Raw genomic sequence first — 21,826 nt, forward strand, 5'->3', positions numbered from 1 at the left:
TGACTAGTTAGTCTGACCAGGTTCACCAGCCGCAACAGTGTGTGACTGCGCTAGCTTCGCAAACATGCAAGATGAAGACAAAGAAACACAAAAGATGTGTTGTTGAGATCAGAATGAAGCTTGAACACGAAGATGGGTGCGGTCCAAGCAAGGGCGCTGGATGTAGGGGTAGGAAGTGGGGAAGGGCCCATTTCATTCCCCACATGATCTGCTGTCTTATTGGCCCCAAGTGAAATATTCCTTCATGAAGGGCACAAAGCCCCGAAACAGTCCAAACACATGGAGGTATGCAATAAAGCAGTAGTTTATTAAAAGTTGTCACATGTTTTTTTCCAACTGACACGGTGGATGATGATGCACAGTGCAAGCATTCATGGGTCGAACACTGTGCATGTGTCTCCAGTAACTACCACAAAACATAAATCTGTCACAAGTAAGAGTGTGTATGATTCCGCCCTCATGGATTTCATTGATTGCTCTGTGTGTGTTGGACAACTGGAATCACCCATGTAATGTAAGATGCAACATAGATGATGAGGGATTGCATGAGAGGAGTATTACAACCAATGCAAAGGAAAAAGTGTGTGTGTGTGTGTGTGTGTGTGTGTGTGTGTGTGTGTGTGTGTGTGTGTGTGTGTGTGGTTTGCAGTGCTGGAGAAAAAAGGAAAAGAGAACAAAAATACTACTTACTGTTGAGACATCTTGTACTATCTAGTAATTGCTAAACGTAAACAAATTTAGCTTTCCCAAGGCAAAACTTCTTGGCATAATTTCAATACGTTTAGCTAGCTTGTGCCTTACCATAATAAGACATTACTATACATAGTGTTCCTCATCATGAATAGAATATTGGTATTCAAGAAGAATAAAGGCTGACTAAAGCAAAGTAATGTACTGTATAGAGCTGTTATCGTTTGGACTTTTAGAATAGAGAACAAACGGTTTCTTATAAAGTATTATCACCCCTGGCCTTTCCTCTTCTCTCTGGTTTTATCACATTTTTCCACTCTGTCTCAGGAAAACATGCACAATGACAATTGCACCTTTCCTCGGATCACTGTTGAATCTCACCTTCAAGTTTCCTTGTCAACAGGGCCTGTAAAGCAGTTTCCAAAATCTGAACAGAAAAGCTTTGCTGCAGAAAATAACATCCCGTACAAAGGCTAACGTGGTCTAGAATGGTGATTTATTTTACTCGGTTCACAGAAGGCTATTCAAAATGGTAGCATAAGCTTGTTGCATACTGCGCTGCAAGGCAATATTCAATATGAGAGCTCAGAGTCCTCGGCAATAATAAAGAATTCAAAAAAAGCATCTTCGGAAATAGCCACATTTCTAAATTCAAAAATTGCAAATGTGTAATCTATTTTCTTCATTTTCTTTTAAAGACATTCTGTCTTAGAATTTCAAAACCTGTTCATGCTGCCGGTTATTTTTCTAAATAGAAGCAATTACTGTGAAAGATCAGAAAGATGACCTCTAAAAAGAAAATATAACCAAAACAAAATTATACAACTTCTTCTGGTTGAGAATGAATCATATCCAAATCCTAACAGACATCGTATACATAAAAAAGCACCAATAGCAAGGGGACATGTCAAACCAAATTGGGACTACTACAGGCACCCCACAGGCCAATCAGCAACAAGATGCATCATACATTTGCTGCCCAAATTACATGTGTGATGTAGCAAATATGGCCTTTTGGAGTTTGAAACGTTGACCTTTAATTATGTTAAAACACTGTTCCATAATGCATCAGCTGTCCTTGCTTCAAACTGACACCGTATCACCTTTAGTCACAGTTTATTACATGATAATGTCCATGTTGGTCAAACCTTTGAAACACAGAATCATGGTTTTGATGTTGCAATTTCAAAATTCGAACAGCAGTGGAAAAGTTATGAACTAAATCTAAATCTGAAAATGAATCCTAATAACAATATAAAGAGTTGAAGCTCCTACACAGCTGTGTAGTTTACAAATCGTATCTTAGGAAGTAATTATACTGGCTCTTGCTTTTCCAAACTCCCCAACGTCTCCTTTGTCATCTCAGCTCAGACCCAAATATGATTTAGACGGAGCACAGAGCAGCGGTATCTCTCTCTCTCTAACCGTGCGAAAAAAGATGTTTCAAGAGGTGGTGAGCATACTTTCCTTCCCCTGTTTTCAGTGACTTCACGTAACATTCAATTCAAATTGCCATTTATTAAAGGTTTGTAATCAAAGCTGATTTAACTTACAAGCACTGTGAACAACATGCATCTCAGAAAAGTGTTCTGCCACCTCTCTGTTAGCCCAGATGTTTCTTTAAGCTCAAATACCTGCTCTAAAGCATGCTCACACTGCTCATGTGCATCGCTATATCAACTTAAATTAAGCTAAATTAATATCACTCTAAATTGTTATGTAATCCTATTTTATATTGTGAATTTAAAGAAAGAGAAGTGTGTATCACGGTTTAATTGTTTGTGGCATAAACACTCCTCATGGGCATACAGCTTTGATTGTTTTGGATTCCATGCACGCCACTATTGTAATACATTTGGAAACTCCAGTGTTCCAGACACTGGTAATAAATATACATGGCAGTACATATATTGATCTCTTTGAGTCTGGGGACCACGGAAAAACTCCCAATAAATCAGCTGGTCATATGCAGTCGACAAGGTGACTTTTCCCAGTTTCCTATAGGCTATTTATCCTGCCCCAACAACTGATGTAGAGAATGCAATTTGTTGTGTGTTGTGACTAGATTACATGATAAACTCAAGCATCCATCAAGCACAATCCACATTTTTGCATGAGATTGAACAGTAAATGACAGGAAGGTTGTCAGGGTGGACTGCTCAACAGTGAGCCCAGAGATTCACCTACCATGGGAGGGCATCATTTCAGCCAGCTGTGCCTTTTCACGTTAGCTCTTGCCACTTTTGCAACCCCTCCCTCACCATGCAGCTCCCTGATGCACTCCGAATGACAGAGGAAAGGAAATTATCGAACACCAATACAATGAAGCTGTCTGGTAACTTAATAGGGCTGCTGAGTAGGGGCACTGTGGCCATCTTGCTTTGAGGCGATAATGAGAGTCATCATTCCCTCTTGGGCTGGAAGAAAGGGGCCTCCTCTGTGGTGATGGTGTGTGCAAGTGTTTGCGTTTTTTTGTGTGTGTGTGTGTGTGTGTGTGTGTGTGTGTGTGTGTGTGTGTGTGTGTGTGTATATGTGTGTGCGCGCATGCATGTGTTTGTCTTTGAGCTTTTTTTAGTCCAGTGAGGCCCACTAAGCAAACAGCGCAGTGCTTTAACGAAGCCATAGAGATCTCCCGTTGAATACAGCTTGGGAGAGATCTCTGAGAAATTCTGTTCATTAAATCAGGCTAAAGTCCAAATATTGACTGTAGGGAGACACAACACATAGACTGTCCCATATATTTTATTACAGCTCCCTCAACCATTATATGATTGGGGAGTATGAAAGAAAGATGTCTCACAGCGAAGATGAAAGTCACATTTGTTAATGGAACTTAACATGAATTGTGATCTAATAAGAGAAGCCTGCAATGACGTAGTGACACAAGTGACAAGGGGCTGTACTACCAGCGGACTGGTAACAAAGGGATTTTTTTCTTTCTTGTCTTTATTCAAATCACCAATGGGGTTTCCATTTGATGAAATCCCATAAATTCAAGAACAATGTCTCCAAGCCGCTTCATGGACATTAAAGGGGGTCCTGAGGGATACAATCTGAGATATTTACATGTTCAACTACTGCATCTGTAGTTCTAAACATTCTGATGTATTGTATGGATGGAGAGAGAGAGAGAGAGAGAGAGAGAGAGAGAGAGAGAGAGAGAGAGAAGATTAAAAAAAGAGGAGAGAAAGAAAGAGTCAGTTCCTCAGCAGATCAGGCTGGCAGTGGAACATTACAGTGTGATTGGTCAATGCTTGCTTTCACTTTGTGACCAGTATACTGTAAGTTGAACATAGTCAAACATGGCCTGAGGAGAGTATGTGTGACTGTGTAGAGGGGCAGGAGAATATGGCAGGCCGAGGAGATCTTGACCTCGCAGCCAAAAATGTAGGGATGAAGTATTCAGACTTTGCTAGGGTTGGGTGATGTCTACTGAATTGGCATGTGACGATGCCCAGAGAGAAATATCGCGATGGTCAATGATATCAATGTTGGGGAAGGGGAGGGGCGTCTTATGGGCTACTAACGGATAAGCCTCTGAGGTTGAGAGGCTATATAGCTGTGGTTCCATAGCCAGCCAATATCCGGGCCAAGACTTCCTTTTCCATGCATTTGCTCATTGTTTACAGTCTGATTAGCAACTTAAGAGGCGACGCGTGCGATCGGATCGTGTCATTCAATTTGAAATTAATAAAAAGCTAAATCATCATCAGACAATAGCCGATGCGTTCAGAGATTGCATTCAGGCCAGTGCTCTTTGGCTCTCCACACGAACGGTCACCCTGCAAATAACCAAAGCCTGCTCCAACGCGATTAGTCAATACTACTCAGGCTACAAACATAAACCATAATTGCTTCCGATACCAAAATTGTGTCCCGTTGCCTACAGTATCTGCATAAAAGACTGAATGCAGAATCTGTTTATAGAGATTATAAACATAGCAGTTCATTCATATCAAAGAAAGCTGCTCACCAAGCACGTACGCGGAGAGACGTTGTGGCCCTCTACTCCCATAATGCATGCACATTGGAGTATTTCCCTCAGTCTGTTGATCCCAGCCCAGGGGAATTTGGGTAGGAGGGACTTCACTCCCCTGTGTTTACATTGCGTCTATACCTACATCTTGTTAGCTTTCCTCTTTTGCTGATGTTGGACCCGAGGGAGCCCAACAGGTTATGAATATTTAATGTGAGACTACAACTCATGAGAATATAACTGCAAGACAATGATTTGTTAAACTAAATATTATGAAACGCAAATATATACAGTCCACACAATGCCCTCAATGTCAAATTCACTGATCAATAATTTGCACGCTATGTTTGCATATTTGTATATGTATTTATATAGTTTTCACATTTGTAAACTAGAATTGATTTGAGCGGGTCAGAATATTTGCCCTTATTTGTTATGTATGTTACAATCACTCAGCTATAGATTCCACATCAATAACATCAGGGCAGCAGCGATACAAAATATGCCTGAAAATGAGTATAATAAGTGAGACTGCTAGTTTACAAGAAACCCTCCCCATGTTGATATACTGTAGTTGATAACAGAGAGTAAGAAAAACTGACATCATTAAGATTCACCAGTGTGCAAGCAAACCTCCTCCAACCCCCAGATGACTATCAAGCACTGTGTTTTCTAAGCATGGAGGTAATGAGACAAATACATATTACTCAAGTAAAAATGGCATGAATATTAGCATCGCATTAGGCCCTGAATTTAATGATGTTGTGAGTACAATGTGTCACAGTAAGTAAGAGGCATAATATACTTAAACATTGTAAAGGAAAGAAGGAGAAGATGTGAAGAGAGCAGAGTCCGTTTCAGTGCCTAACGCAGAAGCATGCCTAAACGTAGACGGAGCCATGAATGAGAAAATGATACTGAATCTAACAAGTCATAACTGAGCTTAACATGCCAGTGCGTGGGATGGTGAAGTAAATTGCTGTACATAATTTGAGTTTATTAAAAGTAATGACTTGTGTTAAGTGAAGCTATATGGTGATCGTTTGGTGAGAAATGGAACCATCAGTACTCACTAAAGGGGTGCAAGGGGTCCAATATTCAGGGTTCAGCTCGGCTCGCGGACGGAGGTCCAGATATTCAGGGTTCAGTTCGGTTCGGGCACGTGTTAATGTTCCCTTCAAGATTGGAAGAAAAAGTCTGTTAGTGCTTGCTTAGCTTTGGTTCGTTTGTCATTTGTGGAGGAAGACTTGTCAGTTTTAACAGCTCACAAAACACAATATATTCGAGTGTGTTATCACTCTTGTGGCAAGAAAAGTAAACCGGTTTAACTGCCCTCAAATGAGTATGCCTCTGTACTGTCTTTACTGTCTTTTCATTGAATAAAGGAATACCATTAGCAAACAAATCATTATCTGTAATGATGATTCGCAGAAGAGCGATTAAAACATGCCAATTCAACATTCCACAACAAATTTCCTGAAAGAATTCCTGTAAAATGAAGAGCAACTTATATTCCAAACGAGGTTAGAACTAAGTTTTCCATGCCCTGTGGCCCAAATGACAGGCCAGTGGAATAGACTGAATCTGCTGGGCCCCATGAGGTCTATGATGTATACTGTAATTATCTGCTGATTTTCAAAATGGCTGTGTGTAATGAGGCTATGCCGCATGAAGCCCCGGGCATAAATCACTGTCTTTAACTGACTTCCAGATGACCAACAACAACACGGAGCCGAAGCAGAGAGAAAGGAGGGAACGGGTTATCTGGGCCGCAGCACAGTGTACTGTAGCATCCGACTTGTGCTTCTTATCAGCAAAGGCCATATTGTAAGCCGAACTTGCTTACTTAAGACACTTTTCAGTGTCCTAAAAATAGTCAGCTCGCTTGCATTTATCCTCAGTCATGTATCCGTTTACAGCGTGTCTACCAATACATTAACTGCTTGCAGCTTTATTTAACTATGCAACACAGGTGGAGACTTTTTACTGATGCTGTGTTCGGCTCAGCTATGTTGAATGGTAACATGCCATCAGTCAATCTGTCAGACTGTCTGCTGTCACTGGCATGAAACTGTTTCCATCGTCTGACATACAAACACAAACATAAACAAATAAACGACTACCAACCCCACCACCAGACACACGGGCTCAGCTAACAGTTACTTAAAGGAGTATTACTTGACCATATACAGAATCGGGTGGATGGCAACATATATAACAGTGTGATCTCTTGTCTCCACAAAAAATGATGTAATAATACCGTGGCCAGTGCAAAGGCCAAAGGGCATTTGGATTTTAAAAGGTACAATTGGACACCAACACCGTGCCAAATTTGGTAAATGTTTTTCTAAGCCTTGTGTCATATTCAGGTGGCTGTTAGTCTTACTGGGAGTTGCGATGACTCATTTCTGGTATTACTTAAACTGTAATTGTTAAACATCTAACTTGCTAAGACATCATTTTTCACAACAGTTCCCCTCACAAATTCTTCCAATTATTGGCGGAATTATTGACAGTGAAAGAGGGGTAAAGCAATACCTAGAACCTGTATCTCATTATGCATCGTCTTAATATATTCCACTCGTCTGTCACTCTAATTAATGACGGTCTGTCTCCATAAACCGCTCAGAATGTGAGATTAGTTATTAGTACCTAGCCGTTCATCACCAGTGGCATAAGTGACAGAGAGAGGAGAAGTGAGAGTTGGCAAGATTATAATTGATAATTTTTCCATCCACAACGTCAGAGTGATTCTTGGTTGCGGCGTGTAATACTGCCAGAGCTGACAACAAAAATAAGGTGTGTGAATAAAAAAGGTTATTGAGATTGATTGACTGCTGGCAGTTACATGAGGTTTCAGTAACTTTCCATTATTTGAAATGGCAAAAGTAGAACGATTTGGATCGAAATGTTGCAATGAAAGAAAAACGGATGATTAAAGTTATGATCTATGGTTTTGACATGTTCTGCAGTGTGCCCATCTTTCCTCCTCATCTACCTGAAATTCACATTAAAATTGATATTTGGACTTAATATGAACTGTCAGGCAACTAAATGTATTTAAACATATATAAGTTCTTCCCAAATCACACTGCTGAATGGTAAATAGTGGTGTAGGTAATTTGGTCTGTTCGGGGTGAAATTGATTTGGTTTCCAATTTAATTGAAGCGCTACAGAGGCTGAAGGGACTGCTGAGGGTGGCATGACTGATGGAGAGTCCCACATTGAAGGTACTCCAGAAATGTACAGTGCCGTTGAGGGGACAGTTGCATTACAAATGGAGAACAAAATGAGAACAAAATTGAACCAGCAGCGCATCATAATGCAGCCTGAACAGCCTGTGGCTACTGACTTTTTGGTAATTTTGGGGGCTGGAGGCATGTTGCATCTATGTGACAGTGGGGTAGGGGTTGAAGAATTCATTTTCAGATGGTGAGTGGGACTGGCTTTCGTCATGACAACAGCGTGGACAAAAAACACCCTCGCCCAAAAAGAAACAGATTTTGTCCTCTGTGGGAGATGATGGAGCTTCGTGACAAGTGAATATATGTTTCGTTTTAGTTGTGTGGGAGGATATACAGTAACGCATTTGCTTACTGTGTTGTTCATGTCCCAGAGAAAGCATTGCCCAATGCAAGAACAGGTGAAATGATATTAGAAAAAGAGCCTGTACCAGGACCGGTGGTGGACAGCAGGGATAGCAGGGGGGGCATCCACCAGCCATTTCCTGACATTTTTTTAGAGGATGCTGACACTTCCACAGTTCTCATTTCACACATCCCAGTGCACAATTTGGTGGATGGCAGTCATTGGCGCCACAAACACATTTATACACGAATTCATACTGTAGAAAAAGAAATTTCATATTTTTGGATAAGATGTGTTACAAGTATAGGTGTTAGCTGAGCTATACAAGCGCAAAAATCCACAAGAAAACCTTCACACCTTCATATTTATACCTGCTCCACCTGTGCTGGGTTACTGGAGCACATTCCAGCATGCACTGGGCAAGAGACAGGGTTTACACTGGGAATGGTGCCATTCTGTTACAGGGCTAGCACACATCGATAGACAATGTTGTCCATGTCTATGGGCAATTTAGAGTTTGCAGTTTCACTAAACTGCTAGTCATTGAACTGTGGTAGGAAAGTGGAGCACATGAAACACAAAATTGATTCAAACCCAGAAAACCCGTTGCTGTGAAATGCCAGTTCAAACCGTCCTACGTGCTGCACCTCCCTTTCTGACTGAACACGGTCAAGTTCATAGTGAGTCACCAAATTACCAAATGGGCATGAGTAGGAAAACACTCTACGACCATGTGGCTTTGTCGACACAAAAGCTCAGCCATGTGCCATCATGAAATTAGAGCTCTGGGTGTTCATGCCAAATTGAGTCTAGTTCTATTACCTCTCTGTCCCAAAAATTGTTTCCCATAGATAAGTGTCTTCTCAAAACTCGAAGCATTTGCACTGTAGCACATGTAGGACATGTTGCTAGCTCTTTGTTCGGGAGGGACTCACTTACAATTTTGATGATATTTAGCTGGTGTTTGCATGGAGGACAAAATGCGCTCACTGTAATTTGCTTCGGACGAAAAGAATATTGCAAATGAAAGTATATGTCTTACAATGCGGAAGCTGTAAAGGTTCATCAGTATCGCAAGCAATTAGTGTTTCCTCGGATCGCATTGGTGACCCTGAAGAAGATGAACTTTTATAACCAACTTGTAAAAGGTGAGAATAACAACATCCTGGTAAAAGGCGCAGTGGGCCCGTTCTCTGTTGAACGTGTTTGTACACTGTGAGCTGAGAAGATGAGTTTCATTAGGGGGATAAAACACACTTTAATCAGCTTTACCATTAGTCTACCCCTGCCAAGCCCTCCCAGTCACAGCAGTCCTTTAGTTCTATTTAATTACCTTAGAGATACCACTGTATGCACTCTTCCTTGACATCACAGGACAACATTCATTTCTCAACAAGTGCTGTGCGTGTGTGTGTGTGTGTGTGTGTGTGTGTGTGGGCTGCTAAGAATAGAGCATGATGTTTATCTTGTGACTAGTGGTAAGGCTCCAGAGGGGAAAGAAGCGATACATGGCGTGATGTGTGGATGACTTATCTCCGCTCTTCGATCATTCCTCATTTACTTAGCCATGTATTTATTAACTATTGGTTATTAATCACGTCAGTATGTTAAGACAGTTACGATTCAACATTTTAATGAAATGAAGAAAAAAAAAAACGTCTTTAATGAAATGAAAGTGAAGTTGGTGAATTTATAACGCGAGGACAAAGAGAAAACTGAGTCGTCTGAACAGATAATATACAACAAAGACCATATTCCACTTATAGTAGTGTTAATAGTTAACACTTAAAGCACAGTAAAATCAATCACAGCATCATCTGACTTGTCTCTGGAAATTGCCCAATATGGGTTAATATATTAAGACTTAATCGCCCTGTGCTGGCACGGCTGTCTCCTAAAGCTAAAATGAGCCCATAAAGTGTTCCTGTGTGGGGAATATTCCTCTGGACACCAGACGGAGATCAGTTGAGCAGCAACCCCTAAACCAAATCATTTTGCTGTTGGGTTTTGATTCTGTCTTCCTTTTTTACAGTTTGGCCTAAAAAGGAAATTTAACGAATGTACAAGTGAGGTGGGTGTTGACGATTGTGTATAGTTTTGATCCAAGGAAAGGCAAAGTTCTCAATGCAAAGGAAAACGGAATGGAGGAAAGGAAATTGGGGATGATTAGAAAATGAGAGCGCACAAGAGAGTATTCATATTAAGCTGTTGAGAAGGCTGGGCGAGAAAATCTGTGATTATTATTCTTTTATTTGCAAAGCTATGCTGCGATTGGCCCTTCCTTTGGTGGCGGCATTAAACTTTATGTTTATGGGTCCCAGTGTTAAGCCCATTTCCACGCTCCCCATTCCACACACTAAGTATTGACATTCCATTTAAGTTGACGACAGTGAGGAGGGTATTTTATGACAGAAATGGAATGGAAATGCATGCAGCGGGTATTCCTGTTAAAAAAGATCACCCAATTACAAGGACATCTTTGCATAGTTGCAGAGTTAAGAGGGTGTGCATGATGCACCTCTGCTTTGTTCACAAAGAACAAAGAGAGAGGAATTTATCTCAGCCCTCCGCCCCTCCACTCCCTCTGCTGCATTAAAACACATACAATGAGAATATTCTCTAATGAAAAGCCTACTCTGTGTTGGTGTGTGCAGCCTGCAAAAAAAATGTATATAGAGCTTATGTTTGATATGATAATTAATTACACAAGTTTAAAAGTGCCCCTGCCACAAGGAAATTAACGCAGACACAACGTCTTAAGTGTGTTCAGCGAGGGGGGAAAAAAATAAATGTGATACTGTGGATTGTTAACATGGTTATTCAATGAAGGTGCTTTGTGAGCGAATGGAAAACAAATTAGGTTAAAGTCTTGTGACAAGATAAATAAAGCCTTGATCAATTAAGTGGTTGAAAAAGATGGCCGTCCGGCACTCGATGGGGGCAGTCTTGCTGTTACAGTTTCATTCTTGAGCCACAGAGAAGCATTGATTCTCCCTGGCACCCTGTCCTTGTCATTACTGTCGATGCTGAGGCCAGCCCAAACCATTCTCAACAACCGCTAATGGCTAAAAGGAATTGAGCCGGGCTTGTAGCAGAATTCTAATAAGCACATTTTATGAATTTGGTGTGCAGGGCCGAGAAGGCAGAACGCTGCAGGTTGTCCGGAGAACACAGCGAATGCATGAACAAAAAGTAGAGACCGTCTTGCGATGAGATCACACCAGCTGTATAGGGCAAATACAGGCCAGGGGCGTTAAGTCCACACTTCCAGCGCCCTACAGGACAACGCCCACCTTCGAACTCGGCCTTCATTTTGATCTCAACTAAACACCTGTAAAGATTCATGACTGCATCTTGCCCAGTTGTCACGCTATCGCTGTGACAAAGTGTCTCCAGGACCACATTCTGCCATGCAGACACACAAGGTGGAAACAATACGCCGCACGCTGTCGTGGCTGGCACCAATTCTCTGCCATTACTGCACAGTTGGAACTAAGAGGCTGAAATGAGATTGAGGTAATCGAGATGCCAGTTTTTTTTTTTCTGATGAAACAGGTTGCAATAGTAATAATTGTAACCGGAATTAACAAACATTTCATCTGGTTTAAAAGCTGTTTCCTATCAACAACCCAAACTAATATATGTTATTCAAGTTCAGTGAGAAAAGCTTTTTTCTTTCTTTCTTTCTTTTATTTTTTTCCTCCTTCACCCTTCAAATATTCTGTAAGAGTGCCTTTCAACCTCCAAGTGAAGAACTTCATCTCATTGGGGGTCTTGTCTGAGCTTCTGGCCTCAGAATAGAGTTACCCAGGGAGTTCTCCCCGAAGGAGCCGTGTACAAAAGGAGAAGAAAGTTGCTGCAGAGCTGCACTTTTCCCTGAGATCAGTTGGCTTTCTATTGGTCAGTCTGTTGAGCACTTTTCCGACCTTCATTTTCTTCTGCAGACAGTAGTTCTTGCTCCCTCTTCTTGAGAAAACGGTATCCTTTTGGGTAGTTAAAATCATTTAAACTGACCTATGGTGTTTAGCATTGAATCCACCGTATCCTTTCTATTTAAATAAAAAAAAATTAAAATGATCTGCTCTCGTTTGGGGCACCAACAGTCATTGTGTAATTAATCTACTGTATATCTACTGTATACATCCTCCAAAAATGTAAGTAGACATAAACAAGAAGGGAAAGCCGGTGATGTTATGTTTCAGTGTTATGTTTCTACCAATCCCTCTCGCTCTCTCTCTCTCTGGATTCTGTTTCATAGTCAGAGAAGCAAGTGACAGCTGTTTTACACAGCTCCACAACCATACCTACACAACACAGACATTTCCTGTCTGTCTCCCGTACGTCTGTATCCGTCTGCTTCTGTCTTTGTTTCTCCATCTAGTCAAAAGCTCTTTGTTCATTCTGGAACTGCTGCTCTGCTACAAAGGAGCTCAGCGAATTGAAGAAGCCGTTGCAGTAAGAGGGCTGCGTTTAAGTCAACTGAGCATTCACCCTTGAGGCAATGCTTTTAAGCATAGAGGTCCAATTTACAAGGCCTGCTGACCCACTCCATGCTGCCCTATTACATTCAGCACTGGACAATGAAGGGTAGGATAGTTGTACGGATTAAAAGTAGCCTAAATCCATGGTATTCACTCTGTGAGTATAGGTTACAATGCAAACGTCTGCCATAATGTATGAGCTGCATAGAATGTGAGACGTTATTCTGTCACCTCCTGCACTGAGCGCATTTAAATTTCTTCCCTCCTTGAAAATCACTGACTAACAAGATCATGTCCTGTACAGCCTTCAGGTTGGAAACAATGTACATGTAAAGTGGATGGCAACTTCTCTTCTTTTCTGCGCCAACTTTTTTGGAATTTTAGCAACAGTAGCAAGAGTGCAAGGCTCCAAGGACGGCTGCGACGTTTCAAACCACTTTAATCCGGTTGGAAGTAAGCTGACGGGCTTTTAAAACCTCAATTTAGAGCTAAACAGATAAGCTAACTAAACTGATAGAACATAAAAAAAAAAAATACTTCATTGTTAATTGCATGCAACATCTTAACGTAGTATCGCCTGTGCTACTCCCTCATTAGCCATGTCATAATGAGTGGCACAGGAGAACTTGATACTCGGAACCAATCAGCAAACTGCGACCTGCCGAGAGGCCAAAATGTTCCACAACGTTCTGCAGGTTGTTCTGTCGAGTTAACAGCTGAAGTCTGTGAACTTATCAGTGGCCAGCTCCTGGTGACATAATACAATATGTGTATGTATTACTGGATGTGTGAAATGTTACACTTGTCCTGAACAGTCCTCTAGCCTTAATGAACAGACAATTTTGCCGCCGCTGAACTCTGTTGAATGTTCACTTATTGTGTTGTACTTTCACAAAAAAAGAAAAGGTGAGCCCTCTCTCCGCCATGCGCACTTCCATCTGACTCTCTGCTGAAAGTCGTCCCCGTTAACGTTCTCCTCTGTCTCCCTCTCAAAGAACAACTGCATCAAATCATGAAATGGTAATAATATCGCTATGAAATTTGAGGGTGGAAGCAGTTGTTTTGTTCCGTTTTTTTTTTTTCTTATCAGACACTAGTAGTCACAGTTGGGTGCTGAATGTAAGGCGGGTACCCACATGGCTCAAACAAAAGCCTCACGATGAGACGCTGATAGTCGATTAAATATTTATCAATTGGTTGAAACGATTCATAGATGTGTGTCTGTCAGCGTGTCAGCAACGCTGCCTGAGAATGTTTAAGTGTAAGAGAGCGTTACAGCTGACGGAGTGAGAAAATACTCGTATTTGTCAGCCCTTTAAGAATTGTGGGACTAGTATAATGGGCATCCGTCTTTGTCTTTATTTGCGCGGCCCGTTTTTCCGTTTAACACTAGAGCAACCTAGAAGTCATGATGGTTATGTGTGAGGTTATTTATGGCTCAGGAATTAGAAACCCTACGGTAGTAATGTAAACACTGAACATTTCACATTGCATGGTACCAGAATATACATTTTTCCTATTAGTCGAGTTGGGTGCGTGAGTTGGAGTGGGTCTGGCGGGGAGCAGAGTAAAGCGGTTTCATTTCACACTCACTGATCAAAACATGACATTTCTGTAGATTTATACCAACAGACTAAACATTTTTCTTTAGAAGCTGAGTGCACACGCTAAAATGATGAAGTATGTGAAATGAACAGGAGCTGTGAAGAGTTGTTGTCGGCCTAGAGATGTGTACCTGGCGTACAATGTCCGTCAGCCATATTTTCTGTCATCAAGCTGTCCAAACACTTTTCAAAAAGTACAACAATGATAACACAAATCCCATCCATGCAGTTCATTTTTATTGCCTAGGGCCAGGTAAAATGATGTTCATCTGTGCAGTGGATCGTATTAATTATTTCTTCATATCTTGAATTGAAACACACAGCTTTGGGGAAAATAAATGGATAGTTTACAGCTTTGATTTATATGTTTGATGGTCCTAATAGACGACGGCATCTGCATTGTTCTGATTAATCTACACTTAAGTTGTAAGTCGTATTACTTACAATGTTTACTGGTGAGAAGCAAAGTCGCATGCCTGAACAAAGTTTAGTAAAAGTTAAGTAATCCGGATTGGAAACACAACTGTCATGTTGAATGTTTTCTGTGATGACGTCAAGGTAAAGTTAGATGATACGGAGATACTGTACAATTTTTCCAAGCTGCGATTTTGAATTTGGATACAGCGAGTTTCTAAACAGTCAACGCGCACAGAAAAAAGAAAACACTCTTACAATTTGAGATGGACTGTGTGCTTTGCTGTTGTGCTTCCAAATGAGACACTGAGGGGTTCATTATCCTTGCTGATGTAAACATCTCTCTCAAGACAGCACCTGTATCTGAACACAAGGTATTGTAGTTACAGTGAATCATTTGGGAGGAAAGCCTTCCCTTTTATTCAGCTACCCACGGCATCTCAAGTTGGTGGGTATGAACTTTATTATTATTATTTTGATATGAGTTGCACCATTAATGTGGAATGCACATTGTGAAAGACCCTTGAGATCAATTTCTAAAGATGGTTTGCGGTCATTATCGTACATCTTTATCATCAGTTGCTTCCACGCAGCGCTTCTGTCTCTGAATGTGATGCAAGTCAAGCACAGCGAATCCGGTGCTTGCAGGGGAAACAGGGGGACAGCTAGCTAGACGGCGGACACATTTGCATGCAAACAATCCTTATTAGTCACGCTGAAGTGATGTTATTTCACCCAGTAACCCAGTTTGCATGCACCGTTTGATAGCCATGTTACTTTATTCAGCGGGCTGAGATTCAATTAGATCCAATCTGCGTCATCCCTAAAAATCGGATTAAAAAAAAATCTGTGATTGTCTGACAATCAGCAATGTTTAGGTATATTAAGTGCATTGTTCCATGAATCACAAGCTTATCTTATCTAAAGTACCATAGTAAGGTGAAACATACTAATTACAGTCACTGCATAGTGTGTGATGGGATTTCTGTCAGATTATTTTGAGCATGTTAATGTACTGAATGTGAACTAGAGATGTAGCGTTGCACTGTAAACATGGTGTTTGCTGACGTATACTTCAAATAAATGGTTGTAGTTTAGCTTTCTTCGTCATATTATCGCAGGTCCATAATCCTCACACGATGCCATCTGAAATCCTTAAGTATATGCACATAATTCTGTCTCTGGTATTTCTCCTTTTGCTGCAGAATAGAGTACAGTAGCATTAACAAATGTCATCATAACAGAAATGCTGCCGCTAAAATTAAACAATGACTAAGCAGAAGATGAGATAAGGGGGAACTAGCGTACGATGTAAAGTCCTGTTCTAACCTTTGAAGCTACTTTAAGATATTGAAGGATTTTATACATCACAGATAAGTATCTCGTTAACCATCCTCCAGGGTTTGAATGTCAAATACACCAAATTTACTGTAATTAAACACTTTCTTATATCAAAGGAGCATCTGCCAGCTTCGTCTGTGGGTTGCAGTGAACCTTCTCCTCATGAATATGTAAATCAAAAGTGAACCTGGGAAAAAAAAAAAAAAAAAAAAACATCTACCTAAAGCCGAGGGCCAAAACCAGCCGGTAATAAATCATAAAGCGATAAGAAATAATACTCGATTCAAATGAGTCAACAGTAGCGCCGCATAAGGTCATCTACAATTAATAACACGAAGACATCAGATGTTATCTGCTCTGGTCAATCTCTAACATCGGGGAATTAGATGAAGTCAAGTGTGACAGCAAAGCTAATGTTCCAGATGGATTATCTGAAGGCTTGCGTCGGCTAACTCAATGGTTCCTGTCAGTGGCACCAAGGTTTACAGCTAGTGTAAACTTGCAGGATTTTGAGGATCCAAGGGGTTCACAGGGAGGAATGGAAGTGAGAGAAAAGATTTAATAGGTCAGCAGTGCTGCAAATGACTGCCTTGAGCACAGTATTATCAGTGTTCGGGTACCAGGTCTGATCCGCGGTGAAAAGAGAGATGCAAATATGTTTTTGATTAAGTTAGACCTCCAAAAAGCGATTTGATATTTCTGACGTAGGTTTTGGAAGGAGCGATACTTTCAGAAACAGACTTCGAGTTACGAGTTACAACTTTTTTTTTAATGTGCTTATCATTTTGGGCAACTAATGCATTTTGAGTGAGGTTCACTTCATCTTTCAAAAGCTTGATCTCTTTTCAGCTCCACACAGTGAACATTCAGAATCGCTGGTCAGGGAAAATACAGTTGGATGTTTAACAGAGGTTCATTTGATATCGCAGTATTGATTCGGCTTCATACTTTTAGACAAATTTCTTGTGCCCTAAAGGTAACGAGAGAAAATAAAAAGAAAGAAACCACAGATCCAAGTTCTCAAGGCCTTTGGGAAGAAATTAAGTTCAGTTAGACTTTAAAAGAGCTGTTAGATGGAAGGCTGGATGCGATTTTGCCATCAACCTTTCACTTGTTCCACAGTTTGCTTTTGCAATAAATTCGAAAAGCTGCAGGTCTCTGGCTCTCCCTCTGTTCTGTGCCATGAAGCAGTTTTCATTGCAATGAATGCGATCCGGCATATTATCCATGAAATCCAACCCTGCAGCGCAGGGTTGTGAAGAGGAAGTGTAGAAAGCTGTAGAGGCTGCCAATCTTCTAATTGTACTACTATCTCATACTTCTTTGTCACATGTCAGAAAAGTGAAGTGGAACATATAGCACCTTTGAACATTTTCAATAATGATTCAGAGGAAAATAACAGGCAAGATATAGCTAATTTCAAGACCCATACAGTCTTAAAAATTGTACCCCAACCGAAAGAACCGATTCAAACCTGATTGACACCAACTGGAATCATTTCTTACAATAAAGGATGTCATCATAGGTACACTTCCAAAAATCCATTTTAGCTTTCACTCCAGGAAAGAATAAAGTTGTTCGCTTGTTACAGTTTGTTACAGTGCATGGAAAGTGTGCAGAAAAGACAACGCAATTATTCATAAGAGACCCTGTAGTGAAACAGGGTCTTTTGTTTGTTTGATAGACCTCAAGGATGTACACAATGGATTTTGAATGTAGAAAGAAAAGAAAACACAGTGTCCCTGTGAATTTGGGGACAAACAAGAGAAAAGATTTAAAAAATAAGAATGGTCATAATCTACACTCGAGAGTCTGAAATGCGCTGCCTCCTATCCTTAGATTGGGTCAAGTTCCAAAAACACTGGATACTTAATATCCCAACATCCAACTGGATCTCCCGTCCCGGTGGACGAACAAAGCCTCCAAATTCCACATTCAAAGTATTTTAACACAGTGTTTTTGTTATAACTGGAGATAACTCCGATGACATCACTTTGCAAGCGTCCCTCAGAGCCACAGAGGACATCGTACCACTCTGTCCACAGGTAGTGAAGAGTAGTCCTCCTCATGAAAAGTAAGCTGATTGTATCTGTGAAAACAGTGTTCCCCCATTTAAACTGTCTCTCCCATTATCAAACAGTTTCAGCTGGGCCCAACCAGAAAGTCCTGATTGTATTTGCTCCTTGGTTTCTCCCGGGGTTTTGGTCTGCCCACAGGCCTCTCATTTAGTCCTTTGCCTGTCCTATCATATTGAAGAATCAAACACGGCAAATAGAAAGCATTTTCCATGGGGATGTTACTTTAGCAGCGATACAAACAGAAACCACTTGCCGTTGCCTCAAACTACATTTAAAATTGTAAGATAACTTGTCAGATGCGATTACTGTTTGTATCACAACTATATCCTTCAGAGTTAACATCTTAAACATATCTCCACTTATGTATTAGCTCTCTGTGAACTTCCCGCTGACATTTGTTTAAGCATGGAGCCTTTTATGCTGTCGATAATTTGATTCGTTATACTTACTGTTTTAGTGATTTCTCAGGCAGTGTTTGTTTTGCAGGTTTCATCACTCCGGTTGTGCAAGCCACAGAGAGTGGACCTTCATCACACTCTATATATCACACTGACACACACAAACACACACACACACACACACACACACACACATTCATCCAAATCCTGTAATAATGTGCAGATCTGCTGTAGTGATCACTGTCTCCCTCCTCAGAGATACTTAATGCCTAAATCTCTTTCTAACTGGCAGGGAATCACATAATTGGCTGTGGTCCATTTGCTCACCCGCGTGTGTGTCCTCTCACTAACAGCAGATTTTAATGAATCGGTTTTACAGTGATTAGAGATCCTGGCTATAGGGAGGTCAGGGAGGGAGCGAGCGACTCTGACCACCGATAGACCTCCAAGCGTAGACGTCTGTAGGCTGCGTGGTCTGAGCCCAGTGCGATGGGCTTAATCAAAACGCTGCAGTTTTTCTCTCTCCCTGAAAGAAACTCTCTGTCTGCTGTGTCACTGCACCGCGCTATCTCTTTCTAAGACTGTGCGTCACTATCTTTCTCCCTGTCTGCTCTTGCAAACACAGACCCTCCGGTACAGTATATCTCTATTTCCACCTTGCCATAATGTTATTAGCCTCCACACACAGTATCCATGGTACCCAAAAACGTAACCCGAGGGGACTGAACTACAGGTGACTGAAGCAATTTCAAATTACGCTCTCACTCATGTCTGGCTTCTTTCACAGCTTATCTTTTTACAACAGTTGATAGAAATGTCAAAAAAAAAAAAGACTGAAATATCTTCTTTTAATTCAACCATACGTGTGTTATTTTAACCGTTTGAAACTATGCAGTAAACATGCATTTTGAGAACTCAATACCTCCAGCAAATTTGACTGAGGTGGAATTTTCACCAATTTCCTTTCATCTTTTTCATGATGTGCATATCATAATGTGGTCTATGTCAGTCATTCCCTCTGGGAAATGGAGCTACGCCAGCTAAATGGGACCTCAATTTTTATAATAATTGTCGCCAGAAGAATTCCTTAACATTCTTTTACAGCCAGAAGTGTACATTTACTCAAGTACTTTGTTTAAGTACAATCTTGAGGTAATTCAACAGACTTGACTATTTCCAGGTTATGCTAATTTATACTCGCATGTGTCTTATTTCAGAAGGACATTTTTTTTTCACCCAATTAGCCAAAAATTGTTATAAATTAAACTATCAACTACCACCATCCATAATAATAATATAATAATATAATATCACACTGACAGGCGTCATTCTGCTGCCTAATGACTATGTTTACTTCTGATACTTGATATTTCTGTACTTTAGTGCATTAGAGATTTTAAAATGTCAGACCTTTACTTGCAGTGAAGTCATTTTAATAGAGAAATTGTCTTCATACCATTTTACAATGCAGCAATGACTATGATTGGAAATGTATGTTGTTAATATGCATCAGATATGAGATTCTCAAAATATGAATTTTGACAAAATGACAATGTAAAACGACAAAACTTGTACTAAGAGGTAAACAAACTTGTAAAGTAAAGTAACTCTGCATCTCTACGTTTTTTTTTCCTGCATAATACCATTAAATTCAGTGTACCCACTCCTATAAATACTTTGTTTTGATGGTTGATTACTTGATTTTTGAGAACACTGAGAACCGTACATTTATGATACAAAAAAAACCCCCAAAAGAAAACACTAAAATGCACACATATAAATACCGTCACTGGTGTCTGCTGGTCGATAGGTGACTCATAGCCTGAAAGCCAGCCTCTGGTGATAAAAAGCATGGCTCACTGAAGTGCACTGTATAGTGCCAACTCCACTGATTTACCATGTCAACTTCTCTAATTCACCATGTTCTCCATGTTGGCCAGACAATCCATGTAGACAGCTTCAAAACCAACCACACTGACAGGAGAGGCAACGGCAGTTGGGGGTCTGCCCAGTGCGTCTCTGGCTATGACACACCTGTCAATCAAATGGAAACGCCACAATATGCGAGCCAAAGAGCTGCTGTGCTGGTGCTCCTGCCAAAAGAAGCCACAGATGTAATTTCTTTGTCAGCATCGCAACCTACATCTCAAATTACTGATCCTACCAGTTTTCTAGTTGAGAATATTTTGTCTAATATGTATTTATCATTCACTGGAATCACATTCTGGTCACCCAGGAGTAATTGTTGCATATGAAAGATTATTCTAATTGGCCTGGGTCATCCTTTTTCTTGACGATATAAATAATACCTAGTATTCATTTAGAAGTAGCGTTTTGTGTACAAAAATATACTCAGTATCACATGGGAATAGAGTGCAGAATTGTAAAAAAATATGGTAAAACAATAAGTAATCAACTGTTTCCATTTCAAACGTATTCCTGTACAGTAGGTTATCTTTTTATTCTGCTGCTAAGTACATTGTATTACTCTCTTTCATGTTCACAAAAAGTTACTTTTTTTTGCTTCCCAACTCCATACCCCCTTACTTCCGGAGCCCTTTGCTCAAACCACGACCATCTTTAAACTCGACCTTCATTTTGATCGACACGCCGGTAAAGTTTCATGACTGCATCCTGCGCGACTGTGGCGCTATAGCGGTAACAAAATCTGTCCACAGACAGACAGAAATATAAACACCTGGCAAAGCACTCATGTTCGCTTCTGTTGTAGTTCCCGCTACAGTAGGTGTCTTCAGGGCCACATTCTGCTATGACGACATACACACACACACACACACACACACACACACACACACACACACACACACACACACACACAGACTCACAAGCTGAAAACAATACCAGCCACATGCTGTCGCGAGCGATAACCATTGCTATGATTATTATTCATTATGTACTCCACCGAATTTTGTCTCTGCTTATTTTCCTTCATTGTATACATGTCTCTTATGAAACCAGCCAAATAACAACACACCGGTCGGTGTACTATCTGTGTATGTATGTTTGTGTTTTTTTTTTTATTTGGTGAGCCTTGCCAGTCACGGATAAAGAGGCTTTGCTTAATGGACTACGCTGAGTTTTGGGGAGATTAGCTTGAGGGTCAACCTACCGTTACACGATGACAAAACAAAACTTACCCATGTGTCCCTTGCATTGTTTGCTCCGGCGCTCATGTTTACACTCAGCATGCGCTAGCTAGCGTCGACTGACTATGTACCTGACTGAGAGGCTGAA

At 40.7% G+C, this 21,826-nt stretch overlaps 1 protein-coding gene across 4 annotated transcripts in view; it reads right to left on the reverse strand.

Annotated features, from left to right (window-relative positions):
* Window positions 1–21,826, reverse strand: part of LOC137887291 (protocadherin-9) — a 185,370-nt gene that overhangs the window by 130,777 nt on the left and 32,767 nt on the right. For 2 of the 4 annotated variants that reach the window (XM_068730155.1, XM_068730153.1), the window contains exon 3: window positions 5,740–5,841. The exons of the other annotated variants lie outside the window; for them this stretch is intronic. In XM_068730155.1, coding sequence (XP_068586256.1) covers window positions 5,740–5,841 — 102 coding nt within the window. The remainder of the gene's footprint in view (window positions 1–5,739; window positions 5,842–21,826) is intronic. 4 annotated transcript variants of the gene reach the window in all.

The sequence above is a fragment of the Cebidichthys violaceus genome, unplaced genomic scaffold (genome assembly GCF_023349555.1).
Source record: "Cebidichthys violaceus isolate CVI_PGR_0920_01 unplaced genomic scaffold, fCebVio1.0.p SCAF_5, whole genome shotgun sequence".
Classification (NCBI taxonomy): domain Eukaryota; kingdom Metazoa; phylum Chordata; class Actinopteri; order Perciformes; family Stichaeidae; genus Cebidichthys; species Cebidichthys violaceus.